The sequence below is a fragment of the Zerene cesonia genome, chromosome 24, assembly GCF_012273895.1.
Source record: "Zerene cesonia ecotype Mississippi chromosome 24, Zerene_cesonia_1.1, whole genome shotgun sequence".
Classification (NCBI taxonomy): domain Eukaryota; kingdom Metazoa; phylum Arthropoda; class Insecta; order Lepidoptera; family Pieridae; genus Zerene; species Zerene cesonia.
Window position 1 is genome coordinate 482,396 of NC_052125.1, and position 17,170 is coordinate 499,565.

The 17,170-nt window shown below is 34.5% G+C and overlaps 1 protein-coding gene across 1 annotated transcript in view; it reads left to right on the top strand.

Annotated features, from left to right (window-relative positions):
• Positions 1 to 2,313: 2,313 nt before the first annotated feature.
• LOC119836535 overlaps positions 2,314 to 17,170 on the top strand; it is a 16,490-nt gene continuing 1,633 nt past the window's right edge. The window contains exons 1-4 of the mRNA XM_038361909.1: positions 2,314 to 2,490; positions 8,701 to 8,800; positions 13,969 to 14,071; positions 15,064 to 15,301. Of these exons, the coding sequence (XP_038217837.1) occupies positions 8,747 to 8,800; positions 13,969 to 14,071; positions 15,064 to 15,301 (395 nt within the window). The 5' untranslated portion in view covers positions 2,314 to 2,490; positions 8,701 to 8,746. The remainder of the gene's footprint in view (positions 2,491 to 8,700; positions 8,801 to 13,968; positions 14,072 to 15,063; positions 15,302 to 17,170) is intronic.

Sequence of the window (17,170 nt, forward strand, 5' to 3'; positions counted from 1 at the left end):
AGAATAACCTAATGCGATCAAATACAGTATCAAATAACCCATACTATTAAATGGTATAACGAATCCTTACAACGGGCATCGAACCGGCACTCACTGGAGCATGGGCATGCCTCTTGAACCGTGTGAAGTCGGTTAAGTGAGGTTATGTCTGTGGGCGCTACCGGTGTAATGAAATGGTATGAAGGTCACTCTACTTAAAGTGTCTATTTCATACTTAAATATTAATTCGTTATAATTTTATTTTAGAATTGCGATAATTGCAAAAAAATCGTTTCACATTAAAATTTTATTTTAAAATTGTGTTAATTGTAAAAAAATACATTATGTGTTTTGTGTATTTATTTTTATATATATGTTAACGATTTAACTATAGAATTCCTAAAGAGTTTAGGAGTGCTAATTTTAAAATTTATATTACAAATTATTACGGTTTAGTATTTTCTTCTGTTTTATTTTACGCGATTTATTCATTATACTATTAATCAAACGTTTCGAACACTTTACAGCGAGCGTGGTCACGGGTAGACTGAGATGTTACATGTCTCTCTAGCAGTCGTTTAAAATCCGTTAAAAAGTCTTTAATTTCTATTACGGTTTCATTATAACGCCATTATTATTTAATTATTACGGTATTAGTTTGAAGATACTACTATATTTGCAGAATGTTTATAAATGCATTATGGACCTTGAAAATCTATAGAATGTTGTCGTTCAGAACCTTAGGACAATTCTTTGGCATCATTATAATATACATGTAATGAAAAATTGAAATGTAGCATTGACATGATTTTCAATTTAATTTTAATTAGAGTTTACTGCCGGCTCTTCTCTGTAGAAACTAGTTTCCGAAATAGTGGTAAATGTTACAACTATGCTATGACGATTCAAAAGTACTTCTAGAAGAGGTCTAATTGGATTAAGCCTTTTTTCTTGTCATAACGGGCACCTGAGCTGGTGGTTCGCCAGTAGTATCACGTGAACGTCAACCAGCGCCCATGGAATAGCGCAGCGGTAATGCCCCTGCGAATGCACTGCCCGCTTTTAAGGCCTGAAGGATAAGGAAAGGATTTACTACTGGCAAGAAGTAGTGGATTGGGAAGGCTGAGAATAAATAAAAGTGTAACTATATTTTGAAATATATTACAGATGATACTAAATAAAATAAAATAAAAAACATTTCAGTAGAGCATCAGTCGCATCTAAAACTTGCAAATTAAACACAATATCAAATAAACGCACACTAACCCAATTACAACAGGTGGGCACACACACGCAAGTATATCTACAGGCTGATCTTAATAATGACCGAAAATATTTATTCTTAGTGGTGGTAGAGAGAGACATTAAGTCGCTTGTTTATAGTCAGTACCTTTATAGGTTTTATAAATTAATGTATAGAATAAAAAGACATTTGCTTGTTAATAAATACTTTTAAATATATTATTATTGTTAAATTAGCAAGTAAATCGTAAAATTGATACTGGAAATAAGCGACTATGAGTGTTTTAATGTGGATTTTTAGTAATCGTGCATGTTAAATTTATTTGAAAATAAATAACGATATTAGTTTCAGTGCAAAATTATTAATTTTTGTATATGGCGCAGTTGTAACTTGCATGAATTTTTATTGTGTGGTTATATAGCATTTCTAAAGCTATGGTCACATTATATTATGTGGTTAGTAAAACTTGAATTTCTTTATTTTTAGTAAATTAAATTAATAATTTACCAATTTTTTTAAAAGTTCCTATATTATATGCCAAATGAATATGATGAATACTGTTGTATCGAGTCCTCACACGTATTTACTTTATAATACATATGTTCTTTATTATTTTATTCCATCCATATTTTTGTAAATTACGGTTTTTCAAGAAACACTGCTACTCATACTCATTCACACTCAAACTCCAGATCTATCCGCTAGTCAATGTTATCATAGAAATTCATGCGGGCACGTCGTTATCACAACCAGAACGTGATTCTAAAGAAAATTACTGGAAATCTATGCAATTGGAGATAATAAATAATGAAATCTTGATAAAGCCTATGAACAGCCTGTATTTCTTATCACTTGGTTACCTCAGCCTATATGTAATCTACAACGTTATCTAAACACCCAAATTTAACCTTATTCACAAGTAGTTAAGATTGAAAATTCAATAATCTAACGTATTGGTATACGTGCATGTGTGTATGCAACAACCAATTTACGATGAGCTCCCCTGCCCCCCGCTCGACGCGATAATTACATGTAGAAAGGGAAAACGCATTCTACCATATAGGTCAACACATACCGGTGGTCATATACTCCGATTTTGAATACAGAATTCGTATTCACAATACTGCTTCGACGCGGCGCGTGACGGACGCGGCCATTTTGTTTTGTTTTATTTTTTTTTTCAATTGTGTTTTGACGTTTCTATACGGCCAGTTTTGATTTTAAGTGTAAAAAAAGTTTTATACATGTTGTGATTTTGTGTTGTGCCTGTAAGTACATATGGTTTATTATGCAATAAGTATATTAACTAATTATACTCTAAATAGATATTTAATTATAGATACATGTAGATAATGTTATTTACTTATATTTGTCATAAAAACGTAGATATAGATTTTATATGTATAGTATACTTATCAGCGAGTAATCCATTGATATGAAGCCTTACTAGATAGTGTTATATTTTCGCTTCAATCAAAAACAGCTCAGTATTTTTCTATGAATGGAATGACAAATCAGCTACTAGTCTAGTAATTAGTTATAGTTTTAAATGTATTTAACAGACTTTATTTTAATTTGAGGTCAAAGTCAATAAATCTATAAAGAGGACTCAAGGTGAATTTGCTTCCAAAAACTAAACTCTGAAAAGTTTATAGATATATGTGTCATCATAAATATGTATGTTTGTCCACGGATTTCTCCGAAACAATCAATCTAATTGTGACCATTCAAGTCTTTGTGATGAGGTACTTCAAGGTAGAGTGAGAGACTCTATAACAGTATAATCAACATCGATTAAGTAGGTTAAAATATACAGACAGTAATGTAATATGACATCATATTTTATATGTAATTTTATTATTACACTAGCTTTTCGCTCGCGGCTGCGCTCGCGTGGACTACAAATTGATTTACTTCGCAAATTGTCGAAATCAACAGGTTATTTTAACAAAAAAAGCTTATTAAAATGTCTGTTGGTCACATAGTCCCATAAGCTGTGTGGTCTAGTTCTGACAATTTGAAGTATGATTTAGTTTTTTCCTTAAAAGTCAAATAATTTCTGCATCAGCTTTGGAATTTGATCATTAAAATGATTGTTCAAACTCTGTAGCAGTGGGTTGGATCATAAAAAAACAAACAAAAAATCTTTCCTCCACATGAAATAACTCATAGGATATGTATGTATATATATAATTGGCGGGAAACAATGAGATTTTGAAACCATTGTGCATGATTATTTGACGCTATAATTTAACATTAGCGTACCGTGACGGACAGACGTCGCATTTGTATCAAAAACCCAATATTATAATGTACTTTTAAATTCAGTCTGTACTAGCTGCCCGCGGCTTCGCCCGTGTCAGAGTCTGAGACGCCAGCAGTCTATACTAATATTATGAAGCTGACGAGTTTTTGTTTGTTTGAACGCACTAATCTAAGGACCGATTTGAAAAATTCTTTCAGTGTTAGACAGCCTATTTATTAAAGAAGGCTATAGGCTATATATGTACCACGGGCGAAGCCGGGGCGGACCGCTAGTCATACCATAAAATCACTCCGTTGCAACGTGTAATGACAACGAAAACAAACAAACACTCGCATTTACAGTTCAGTGGTTTTGGCGAGGAGTGACTGACAAACAGACAGACCGACGTACAGATAAACAGACTTACTTTCACATGTATAATATTATAAGTAACTTATGTTAGATCAAATTTTGTACTACTATAATAAACTATTATTGTGCGAAAATTAATCCAAACCAGTTTACTAATTTAGCACTTGAAAACGAATACATTAATTTTATAACACGCCTTTAATAGCTTCACCTGTATGTATGTAACTCCCTTAGGCCTACTACTTATTTTGACCTACTTTAAACTAGAATCAATTCAAACTTATAACACTTATCAAGGATCTATTACAATACAATAATATAATGAGTTTATCTTATTATCCTAAGCACCTGGATGCCCGAGCTTTGCTCGGTATTTTTTTTTTTTGTTTTAATTTTATTTTTTTTCCCAAAAAAAAAAAAAAGATATATATATATATATATATATATATATATATATATATATATATATATATATATATATATATATATATATATATATATATATATATATATATATATATATATATTTATATATAATTGAAATCTCGGAATGGGCTCCAACGATTTTCATGAAATTTAGTATATAGGGGGTTTCGGGGGCGATAAATCGATCTAGCTAGGAATCTTTTTTAGAAAATGTCATATTCGTGTTTTATCGACTTAAAATTACTTTTTTAACAAATAGGAGGCGTGTGAGTAGTCCCAATTTATTATGAAAAACATTATTCATATTTCGTCATTTTATTAGTATGTAACTCGTACTTAAATATAATTTCCAAAAAACACAATATCATAATATCAGTTCCTGGATGAACTATACTCTGTATAAGAGCAAGTGAGATAATTTAGTTGATGTCATCATTAAAACGTGTGTTTTTCCGTTTTTTAACATATTTATTTTGTGAAAGATTTCATAATTACTTATAAAAATGTTTGTTCCATGATAACATTGTAACGCTAATGCTGTGTCCTTTCTGATGTTTACGCTATCAGCTGATAATATATCAGCACATGACTGATAAAATCATGTACCAGAGTCAATATAAATCTAATATATAAAATTCTCGTGTCACAGTTTTTTTGCCATACTCCTCCGAAACGACTTGACCGATTTTGATGAAATTTTTTGTGCTCATCCGGTATCTATGAGAATCGGCCAACATGTATTTTTCATCCCCCTAAATGATAAGAGTAAAGCAAAACAGCGTTTGCCGGGTGCAGCTAGTTATATATTTATATTTACGTGAGTCGCGGGACTGTATCCCGAATGTTTATTTTATTTACTTGTAACGAAAACTCAAAGGAGGTCTATATGTCTATAGATAGAATTCGACATGCGGTAAAACACTTTTCCTCCCCTATTTTCTATCTTATTATACAAATAAACCTTCCTCTTGAATCTATCTATTAATCTGTTAAAAAAAACATAAATTTATTGAGTAGTTTTAAATATTTATGCATACAGGACATAGGGACAGATAGTGATGTACCTTGTGGTGTTAAAACACATTTAAAATGTTTAGGCTATTTACGGCCAATAATAAAAAATTAGTTTGTTTTTCCAGCGAAATAGTAGAGTATCGCATTAGCGAGATAGCGAGGGATATAAAAACTTCGAACCCGCGTCTTTTTGCAAAACCGTAGTAACTTCTACCCTCTGGGCCACCCGTGATACCGCCTCAGCAATATAAAAAAATGTCTGAAACATTTTCAAATTTTAATACTTGGTAAACGTACTCTTTATGTGAGGTCGGGTAAAAATCGCCACCTGTCAAATAAAATTAGGGGGACAGATGTGGAAGACGTTATAACAGGTGTCTGAATAACTGTAGACGATTTTAATCTAACTTAAAAAGGGTCCTTCCCTTCAGTACGAATTTCATCCTATTAATCCTATTATATTATAATATAATCCTAATAATATTATAAATGCGAAAGTTTGTAAGGATGTGTGTGTGTGTTTGTTGCTCTTTCACGCAAAAACTACTGAACCGATTGCAATGAAATTTGGTACGTAGACAGCTGGACAACTGGAATAACATATAAGTCACTTTCTATCCCGATATTCCTACGGGATACAGACTTACGCGGGTGAAACCGCGGGGCGCAGCTAGTTTTAGTATAAGGTTTTCTTTATTTATTGATAATATTATTTCATGACTGCCTCCCTGGTATAGTGGTTAGCATCCTAGCAACAAAATCGATCAGTGAAACAGATGTATATCATCTGCCCCATACACATACCCCACTGGGGGACATGGGACTTCATTTTTATTAATTTTATCGTGAGTTCAGTTTTGAATAATGAATATTAACGCGATTTTTTTAAATTATTTATCGTAAAAAACGAAACATCATTGTAATGAAATTTGTTATTCTTAAATTATTTTCTTTCAGTTTATATATAATAACGGTCCGCCCCGGCTTCGCCTGTAGTACATATGTAACCTATAGCCTTCCTCAATAAATGGGCAATCTAACACTGAAACAATTTTTCAAATCGGACCAATAGTTCCTGAGATTAATGCGTTCAAACAAACAAACTCTTCAGCTTTATAATATTAGTATAGATAAGGTTCAATTACATTATAATAAGTTTTACTTAAGGTTGATATTTTAAATCCGTCACTTCAATGCGATTCTTTAATGCAATTTTAATAGAAGAATGCATACACCTGTTACGTAAATGACGTCACAGGTGTGTTTTTGGGCTGGAACTTAATATTTTTATTGACCTTAAGAAGCTAAATAGCGAAGTTCTCTATCTCTTTCACTTATCATTCTCTTCATTTATAAACACAGATTTTACAAAAATTTTCATTAATTGGAACAGCAATTTAAAATTATGTTCTGACTAGCTAGCTGTCCCGGCGAACTTCGCAACGCCATAGAATATTGTTTCGACATATTTTCCGTATGTTCTCACCTTTTTAACCTTCCCTAGACCTCCGCGGACATATCAAGACCAAAATAAGATAAACACATATAATCATACCATCGTTGAGATTTACACTGCTATTTACATACATCTCTTCACCTACAAACTCGCACCCTAACTCTAATATACACACATAAACTGACACACGCACACTCACACACACATTTACACACACATACACACACATTCGTACACTTCACAATTTACTATTAATACCTAGTTATAATCGGTTCATTTAAATGTTATATACCTATTTATAATACTTAAGTTAAGGAAGAGCGATCCTCCTGACACAGGTTTTTTTTTAAACTTACTAGGAGGTCCCTACTCCTCCATATTTTGTAAAGTGGAAATGAATTAAACTATTTAATTTTTTATTTTATTTATTTATAAATCCGTTCAGCCGGTTTCGTGCTTTAGCGAGACTAACGAACAGCAATTGATTTTTATATATATAAAGAGATATAATCAATCAATACTCTGGTATACAAATGTAAACTGTTATTATTATAAAATCGGTTGGATGTTAGCTAACCAATCATGCATGAACGGCTGAACGAAGCTAGTTGGAATTTAGCACAGAATACAGATACACGTGTATGAATATTATTGATTATCTAGATACATATCACCGTCACGCCTCACCGTCCGTCTGTCTGTATTTTTATCCACTGTCGCCGTATAGCGAAACCAACACTTTTGTATACATAATACACCTAAATTTATAAAAAATATGTGTAAACTATTATTATAGCCTTTGTAAAAGTCAATATCGGCAATGGAGCTAGTGGGTCACTTGGTGGTAAGCGCTACCACCGCCCATGAACATTGCAGAGGCGTAAGGTCGCTTGCAGACTCTACGCCTCCATATACAGAATTTCCTACTATCCTACTATCCTACTAATCCTACTAATATTATAAATGCGAAAGTTTGTAAGGATGTGTGTGTGTGTTTGTTGCTCTTTCACGTAAAAACTACTGAACCGACTGCAATGAAATTTGGTACATAGACAGCTGGACAACTGGAATAACATATAGGCAACTCTTATCCCGATATTGAAACGCGATACGGACTTACGCGGGTGAAACCGCGGGGCGCAGCTAGTAATTTCATAAAATCCATTGCAGTGTGAAAAAAGGCGAAAAAACCAAACACTTTTAATTTATAATATTGAATAAGGATTGATGTTTTAATTATTTATTTATCATCGTTTACCACGTCAAGGTTGCCTTATCACTTTAATTATGGTGAGACATAACGTAGTGGAAAATATGTTAGTTGAAATATAAGAGGTTTATTATATTGCAATTACACAGAATAAAAATGAACGTATGTAACAAAAATTTTTTACTCGACTTACCCATTACAATGCAGGACGACAGTGCTTAATTGCATGCATTTAACAGTTTTAATGAAGACTTTATTATTATTTATAAAAAAAATTAAAAAAGAAAAAATATTTGAAGTTTTTGCTAGGAAAAATGCACAAGTATTGCAAAAATAAACAGTAAAAATCTTTAAAACGTTATCCAATTAGGCGGTAAAATTCTGTGCCTCTTTTTAAGCGGGGAAATCTTACCAGATACCCACGACCTCTGGGTAAAAAGCAGTGGGTTATGTCGAATTCCCAACGACCAAAACCCCAGTGTCTTCAGTCGAGCCGCTTTAGTGAAGGGGCCAAGGGAGCTGGTTATTATTCGTCCGCTGTACCTTATTTTTATAGAAATCAATTTACACTCTTTAACGTAACTAAACATATATATTATAGTCATTGTCACTGTCAAAATAAAGTTGAAAGTAAGCGAGGAGTACTGTAGGAGCTAGGAGTTTCTGAGATGTGTGGACAAACATACATAAGTAGATTATAATAGTATATTATTACAAATAAATATGGATTAATATGAAATTTCTTATTATTACAGGTATATATAAGTATGCCGTGACGTATACAAAATAGCATGAAAAAAGATGGCGGATCAAGAAGGACCAGTCACAGTTAGTGACTTACCGATTACGTTTCAAGTGAGTTAACTCAAACTCAAACTCAAACTTAAACTCAAACACAACTCCAAATCGACGAAAAAAATCTGCAGGAACCTGACTTTTTTTATTTGTCGCTTGATAACAAATACCGTTCTTTGTTCACAGTCGGTTAAATATTCATTATTTGTATATATTATGTATATGGTTCGCCTGATAGTAAGCGATCACCACCGCCCATGAGCATTCACAGAGATAGTGCCTCTGCGAATGCGCTGCACGATTCTAAGGGGTAAGGAATAAAAAAGGATTGACGATAGAAATAAAGGAATGGAGTGCGAAAGGGGAGGAATGAGTTACATGGCGTCCCACTCATCGAACGAAACACAAAAGCATGTTTAGAAATAAATTATTTTTACCAGATTTTAAACGCGATTTATTCATTATATTATTGTCTCCCCGTGACCATGCTCGCTGTAAAGTGTTCGTAACGTCGAGTTGATAATATAATGAATAAATCGTGTATAAAATCGGTTAAAAGTCTTTGATTTCTAAATGTATAATACTCGCGTAAAATCAAACGCAAGAAAATACAATAGCATGCTACTATTTCACGGCAGTCTTCTGTGGGGGTATGGTACTTCCACGGTGCGAGATGGCCCATTCGTGCTGAAGCGTACTCGACTCCCACATTAAAAACAACACATTTGATGATACTGCGTTGAACAATGATATTGGTAAACCGTTCCGCTCTATAAAAACATTGCTAAATTGAAAACAATGCGTGTTAAAACATCGCGGATGGCGGTTAACACATCTAATTTTAAACAACGATTCTATGCAAAAATCGTTTTTTAACACGCTTTTATTAGCTTCACGTGTATGTTTGTATGTAACCGACTCGTTTAGACTCGATTGAAACCCACTTTTAACGGACAGATTTCATTCATTCACATCTTACTAGTCCTACTAATATTATAAATGCGAAAGTTTGTAAGGATGTGTGTGTGGTTTTTGCTCTTTCACGCAAAAACTACTGAATAGATTATAGTGAAATTTGGTACGTAGACAGCTGGACAACTGGAATAACGTATAGGCAACTTTTTATCACGAAATTCCTACGGGATACAGACCTACGCGACTTCACCCCGTATGTACATAATTAGTAATAATATAAATCAAATTATTTTGTTTATTTGAACGCGAAAATCTCAGGATTTACTACCCTTTATTTTCATTCATGTACAAAATGAGAGAAACCGCGAGGTGTAGTGAAGAGAAAACCCACAATTACCTCGTATCATGAATGATGTTTAATCCTTTACCGCTCTCTAATAAAAATTGCGGATAAAAACTACCTTATGGCTGATAACTTTTCTAGAATTTATTGCTCGTTTCCTTCAATAACCGATAATGGTGTGGAATAATCGTTTTTTTACGATTTTTGTGCGATAAATTGTTATATAATTTGTGATACACTGGTTAGCGTATTGCGAACTGAGCTGTTTCAGTCTATATCTCTAAAAATGTCAAATTAAACTGTGTATTGTGGAAGAAAAACGATTTTTAAGAGGTTTACATATCCGTTAAAGTAATCTAAAAAAAAACATTTTGTTTATATATATATTATACTAGCTGCGTCCCCCGGTTTCACCCGCGGAAGTCCGTATCCCGTAGAAATATCGGGATAAAATGCCTATATGTTATTCCAGTTGTCCAGCTGTCTACGTACCAAATTTCATTGCAATCGGTTCAGTAGTTTTTTCGTGGCAACTTTTTATCCCTATATTCCTACGGGATACGGACTTCCGCGCGTGAAACCGCGCGGCGCAGCTAGTATAATATAAAACTAAAAAGGCAATCTTTTTAGTTTTAGTCAGTTTTATTTCATGATATTTATTCTTATGTAGGTTCATCAATTAACATTCTTAACACTACCGATCATTTGAGACCTCTTGACCTTAGGGCCTAATGAACTAATTAGGTGAATTTGTCAAACGATGACGTCACTGCTTTATTGGATTAGCACCGGCTGGGGATTTTGTCAAAATAGATGTTACTTTGTAAGTATTTTGTTTTTAACAATGTTATAGATTAGATTTAAAAAATTTTTAACGGATTTTAAACGCGATTTATTCTTTATCTTATTAACCCGACGTTTCGAACACTTTACAGCGAACGTGCTCACGGGGAGTGGGTGTTATGGTTATTTGAAGTGACTGCTAACTTATTGATGTATGTCATACACTAGCTGTTGCCCGCAGCTTCGCCCGCGCGGTCTTAATAAATTTTTGTGATACAAACTTTCATCCCCTATTTTATTCGTTTATGGTAGAATTCATCAAAACCTTTATAGCGGATGTCTATATCATAGTGACTATCTGCATGCCAAATTTCATCTTTATCAATCACAGTATTTTCTTGTGTTTGATTTTACGCGAGTATTATACATTTAGAAACTAACAACTTTTTAACGGATTTTAAACGCTATTTATTCATTGTATTAGGGATAGATTGTGTTCGAAACGGGTTAATAATATAATGAATAAATCGCGTTTAAAATCCGTTAAATTTTTTTTAATTCCTGATGAAACTTGGGCATTTTTGAGTGTAGAGTATTAGTATATAATATACCCACGGTCCCTAGGGAAGAGGTCGTGGGTTATGTCGGATTCCTATCAACTAAAAGCCCACTGTGTTCCGTCGAGTCGCTTTAGTGAAGGGGCCTCGGGAGCTGGTTAGTTTCCGCGACCCCCTAGCACTTTGGGCTGTGTTGATGCATAAATCAATCGCCTTTGCGTTTTATGTTTTAATAGCTTTTACTCGCGGCTTTGCTCGCATTAAATTCAGAGTAGTTTAATAGATGTTATAAACGTATAAACCTACCTCTTGCATTTCTCCGTCTATTTAAAAAAAACCATCAAAATCCGTTGCGCAGTTTTAAAGATCTAAGCATACATACATACAAAGGGACAGACGCGGCAAGCTTTACTTTATACTATGTAGTGAAGATTTTTCATTTAAACGGATACTTAAACTGAAATTCGCATCCATAAGTTATGACAATACATTAAGATAAGATTTTATTAAGATTAACGAACTCCATTTTAATCAAGTGAAAGCTTATAAAATGACAATTAAAGCACGCAAATATTTTAATGATGTCTTTGAAATATGAAATTACATTCACTTTCTATACGTCGCTCATTTAAATCAAGAAAGTCTCAATGTAAACAATTCTTAATTACTAGCGGTCCGCCCCGACTTCACCCGTGGTACATAGCCTATAGCCTACCTCAATAAATGGGCTATCTAACACTGAAAGAATTTTTCAAATCGGACCAGTAGTTCCTTAGATTAATGCATGGATGTGAATACAATATATCAAAATACCAAATTTCATATGCTACTCGTGCATACGAACGTAAAGACCTACTTACCATGTAAGGTCAAACGATTAAATAATTAATGTAGAATAATCTAGATATCCTGAACAATTAGAGCATGTCAGCCGTTACGGATGTGACGTCACACAGCGCCGCCATATTGGAAAACTATATGCAACGGACGAAGTAGTTTGAGGTTTTATAACGTTTTTGAATTGAACTTTTTTGCCGTTTTACTTTGGGACGTTGATTAATAAGAGAAATGGTATGTTATCAATGTACCATACTAATATTGTAAATGTGAAAGTTTATTTTTTTGGATGTTTTTCCGTCAATCACACTGACACTACTGAACGGATTTTGATGAAATTTGGTATACAGACACGGTATGATCTGACTTGGGTGATAGGATACTATTTATCCCGATTAAATGCTCCGGGACGAGCGTCTAATATATAATAGAAATCTTTAACGCTAAAACTAAAGCCCTAAGAGTTTGTTTCGCCCCGCGGTTTCACCCGTGGAAGTCCGGACTCCGCAGGAATATCGGGATAAAAAGTAGCTTTTATGTAATTCGAGTTGTCCAGCTGTCCACGCACCAAATTTCATTGCAATTGGTTCAGTAGTTTTTGCGTGAAAGAGCAACAAACACACACACATCCTTACAAACTTTCGCATTTATAATATAAGTAGGATTATTGTATCTGAAGATAGCTTAGATAGGAAGTTAGCGAATGACAAAGGCTTCTTTGCAGCGCGCAAAAGCATCTCATTCCCTTAGGAAGATCCATACTCATTCGAGTTTATATAAAATATTGCGATAGATGGCGCTATATTCAAAACGTGATATACATGATAACTTTTACTTACCTTCGACCACAAGCCAAAACAGGACAAAGACGCGGCTAGAAACCTAGCAGATATGTATATATTTTTGTGACATCATTATCATCATCATCATCACATATATTCATAATATTAAATAATAATCTTTTTTAAATAAGAGTTAATTTAAAGCTAGATTTTATTTAAGCTCACATACCTTTTGCTACCCTTCCCAATCCACTCCTTTATAATTTTTTATTCTCCTTCCTCTCTTAACCCTAACACGTTCGCAATACCTTTACAATAATATAACCTCTGCAAATGTTTGTGGCCGGTATTATGGTTGCTTACCATCTGGTGACCCACCAGCTCCTCGTGCCTGTGCTGATTAAGATAATAAATATAGTTTGAAGAGCTTGAAAAGACGCTTGCTTGTAAAGCATTCGTAAGGAAATATTTAATCATCCAGATATTAATCAGGATAATAGAATAAACTCATTAAATTATTGTATTATAGTATTTTCTTGTGTTTGATTTTACGCGAGTCTTATACACATAGAAATTAAAAACTTTTTAACGGATTTTAAACGCGAAATATTCATTATATTATTGTTATACTTGACATTTCGAACACTACAGCGAGCGTGGTCAAGGGGAGACAAATAAATCGCGTTTAAACTCCGTTAAAAAGTTTTTAATTTCTAAATTCTTGTATTATCAATGTTGCTATGTACAAAGTTTTAATTAAATCAGGATGTCAATGATCAAAATGAAGTCTAAATGAATCGGTTACATACAAACATAAAACCTAATATAATCGTTTTAAATAATTATATACTGCCAAATAAAATGATCTCATTTAGTATTTTCTTGTGTTTGATTTTACGCGAGTATTATACAATTAGAAATTAAAGCTGTAAATAATATAATGAATAAATCGCGTTTAAAATCCGTTAAAAAGTTTCTAATTTTTAAATGAGCCCATTTATTTATTTTCAGGTAAAATACCTCGGTCAGAGTGACGCTAGAGGCCTATGGGGGATCAAACACACGAGGAAACCCGTGGACTTGATGGTAGCTGCAGCCAAAGCCCTACCACCAGGTCTGTATGATCTATCTACATGTTGGTTACACCACCACTTATAGCTCGAAACGGCTGAACAGATTTTAGTGACGTTTTGTTCGTTAGATTTGTCATCGATTGGATCGATCGTAACCAGGGGGAGCCGGGGTGAGCAAGTAGTCGATATATACTTTGATTATAATTTAATATTAATCTTAATCGAATGAAATTTTCCGGCCCGTTTCCTTTTCCTCACCCGTCCTAGTCCATTCCTTCTTTTCAGTCGTTAATCCTTTCCTTTTCCCTTACCCCATAAAAGCGGGCAGCGCATTCGCAGAGGTACTACCTTTGCGAATATTTATGGGCGGTGGTGATCGCTTACCATCAGGCGAACCACCAGCTCAGTTGCCCGCTATGACATAAAAAAAAAAAAAAATCGTACCAAACAAGTATATCCAATGAAATATCTCGTACTTATTATAATAAAAAATTATAATACACTAATATTATATAACTAGCTGCAAGTCCCGGCTCCGCCCGTGTAGTCAATAAACGTCATTGAGATTACCTACATAAACTGTCCTATCTTTTGAGACGATTCAAATTGCACCAGACCATCAGGAGATATTACAGGAGACTATTATTAGGACGAGGAGTGACGGAAATTTTCTATTAAACGTATAATTTTTTTTTTTAATGTCACAGTCGGCGATGGAGCTGGTGGGACGCCTGATGGTAAGGGCTATCACCGCCCATGAACATTTGGAGAGGCGTAAGGTCCATTGCAGACCTTACGCCTCTACAAATGGATTGCCGACTTTTCGGGAAGGGATTAAGAAAGGATTGGCGAGAGGAATAAAGGAAAGGACTGCGAAGGGTAAGGAAAAGTATATGGGCCTCCGGCTTCCCCACTCACCGAACGAAACACAACAGAATGCTATTTCACGCCGGTCTTCTGTGGGGGTGTGGTACTTCCCCGGATAAATAAAAATAATTATTATAATATAATAATAATTACTAAACCATTTCAGGTCAGATTCTACCCATCGTGAAACTAACAATAACCGTAGATGGCGTCCACGTTGAAACCGTCCACCATGGCAACAAGGAGTTCGAGCACATGTCTGTCTTCTTCAACATAGAGTCGATATCGTATGGGGTACAGGACCTCGTCTACACCAGGGTCTTTTCCATGATCATCGTGAAGGACAACGCTGATGTTAAGGGCCTTAATCCGTTCGAGTGTCATGCGTTCGTCTGCGAAAGCAGGTACTTAGGTCTTTTATATCATCACACACACACACACACACACACACACACACACACACACACAGACACACACACACACACACACACACATACACACACATGCGCGCGCACACACACATTCACACACACACACATATGCTGCAACTAATATGGATGTATCGGACAATAGGGAAGCGCTATGCCACAATCTCGCTTTTAGGTAGCCTATAGTATGGCCTAAGATGGAGAACAATTGAACAATTCCCTTAAATATGTTATTCACTAGCTGCGCCCCGCGGTTTCACCCGCGTAAGTCCGTATCCCGTAGGAATATCGGAATAAAAAGTTGCCTATATGTTATTCCAGTTGACCAGCTGTCTACGTACCAAATTTCATGGCGATCGGTTCTGTAGTTTTTGCGTGAAAGAGCAACAAACACACACACATCCTTACAAACTTTCGCATTTATAATACTAGCTGCGCCCCGCGGTTTCAGCCGTGTAAGTCCGTATCCCGTAGGAATATCGGGATAAAATGTTGCCTATATGTTATTCCAGTTATCCAGCTGTTTACGTACCAAATTTCATGGCGATCGGTTTAGTAGTTTTTGCGTGAAACACCAACAAACACACACATACTTACAAACTTTCGCATTTATAATAGTAGGATTAGTAGGATATGCTTTAGGAAACGATATTCATTAAACGCGAATTAAAATTAAACATTCATTCATCATATCAACTTAGAAACTCTTCCCTTGAAAAATGATTTGAATTAAACTCAAATTTAATGTTCAATTAATCACAAACATTTATCGATCCTTGATTGAAACTTATTGTACCTACTCTTCTTTTAGTTATATACTTTAAACAGAGCTGGTAAATATATGGTAAACTGAGCTGGTGGGTCGGCTGATGGTAAACGATCACCACCGCCCATGAACATTCGCAAATGATTTCGAAGGAATTGGCGTTTGAAAAGAAAGAATAGTCTGGGAAGGGCGAGGGAAAGGAAACGGGCCTCCGTTCCTGTATTCTATAACACTAAATATAGGTACAATGATAAAGGTCAGGTTCCCACCCTCACCCTTAGTTCCACGTCAGTAATCCACACCTGTGACGTCACGGTGGATGCATTTACAAACAAAAAAATTGTAGAGAAAATATTGTTTATATCTTTAAATATTAATGTTAAATGGATGAATTAGTCACGAGGGAGTATAAAATATGGGAAATGTTAAATATAATAGCATAAATTAAAAAAAAACTTTTAAGAAAAAGAATTTATATGAATAAATTCTCTAATCTCACATTGTGTTACCATGTTAGTTACCATATACTCCGAAACCACTGAATCGATTTTTATGAAATTTTGTGTGCATAACGGGTAGGTCTGAGCATCGGGTAATATCTATTTTTCATACCCCTAAATGATAAGATTAGGGCAGAACAGCGTCTGCCGACTCAGCTGGATACCAATTAAATGACGCATATAACTAAATACAACACAATACTATGCCTTTCATTGCAACTGAAGAATTAGTTTGTTTGTTTGAACGCCACAATCTCAAGAACTGCTGATTCGAATTCCATTTAATCCACATTGAAAAAATCTTTAAATGTTAAATAGTCGGGAGATGTTATAACATCAAATACGACGCGGGTGAAACCACAGTGAACAACTAGTTCTTCATAATTTTGATTTTGTAATCTTTTATATGCTCCAATAACCAGCTTCTCACGAATTTGTCTGATAACAGATAGATAAGATTCGGTCAAGCTGTGGGAATCATGTCAATTCCTTGCAATGCATTGCGTGTACAGACTTACAAACAAGCTATATTCTAATCCGCCACTTTGCTTACATAAACTGTTTATATATATATATATA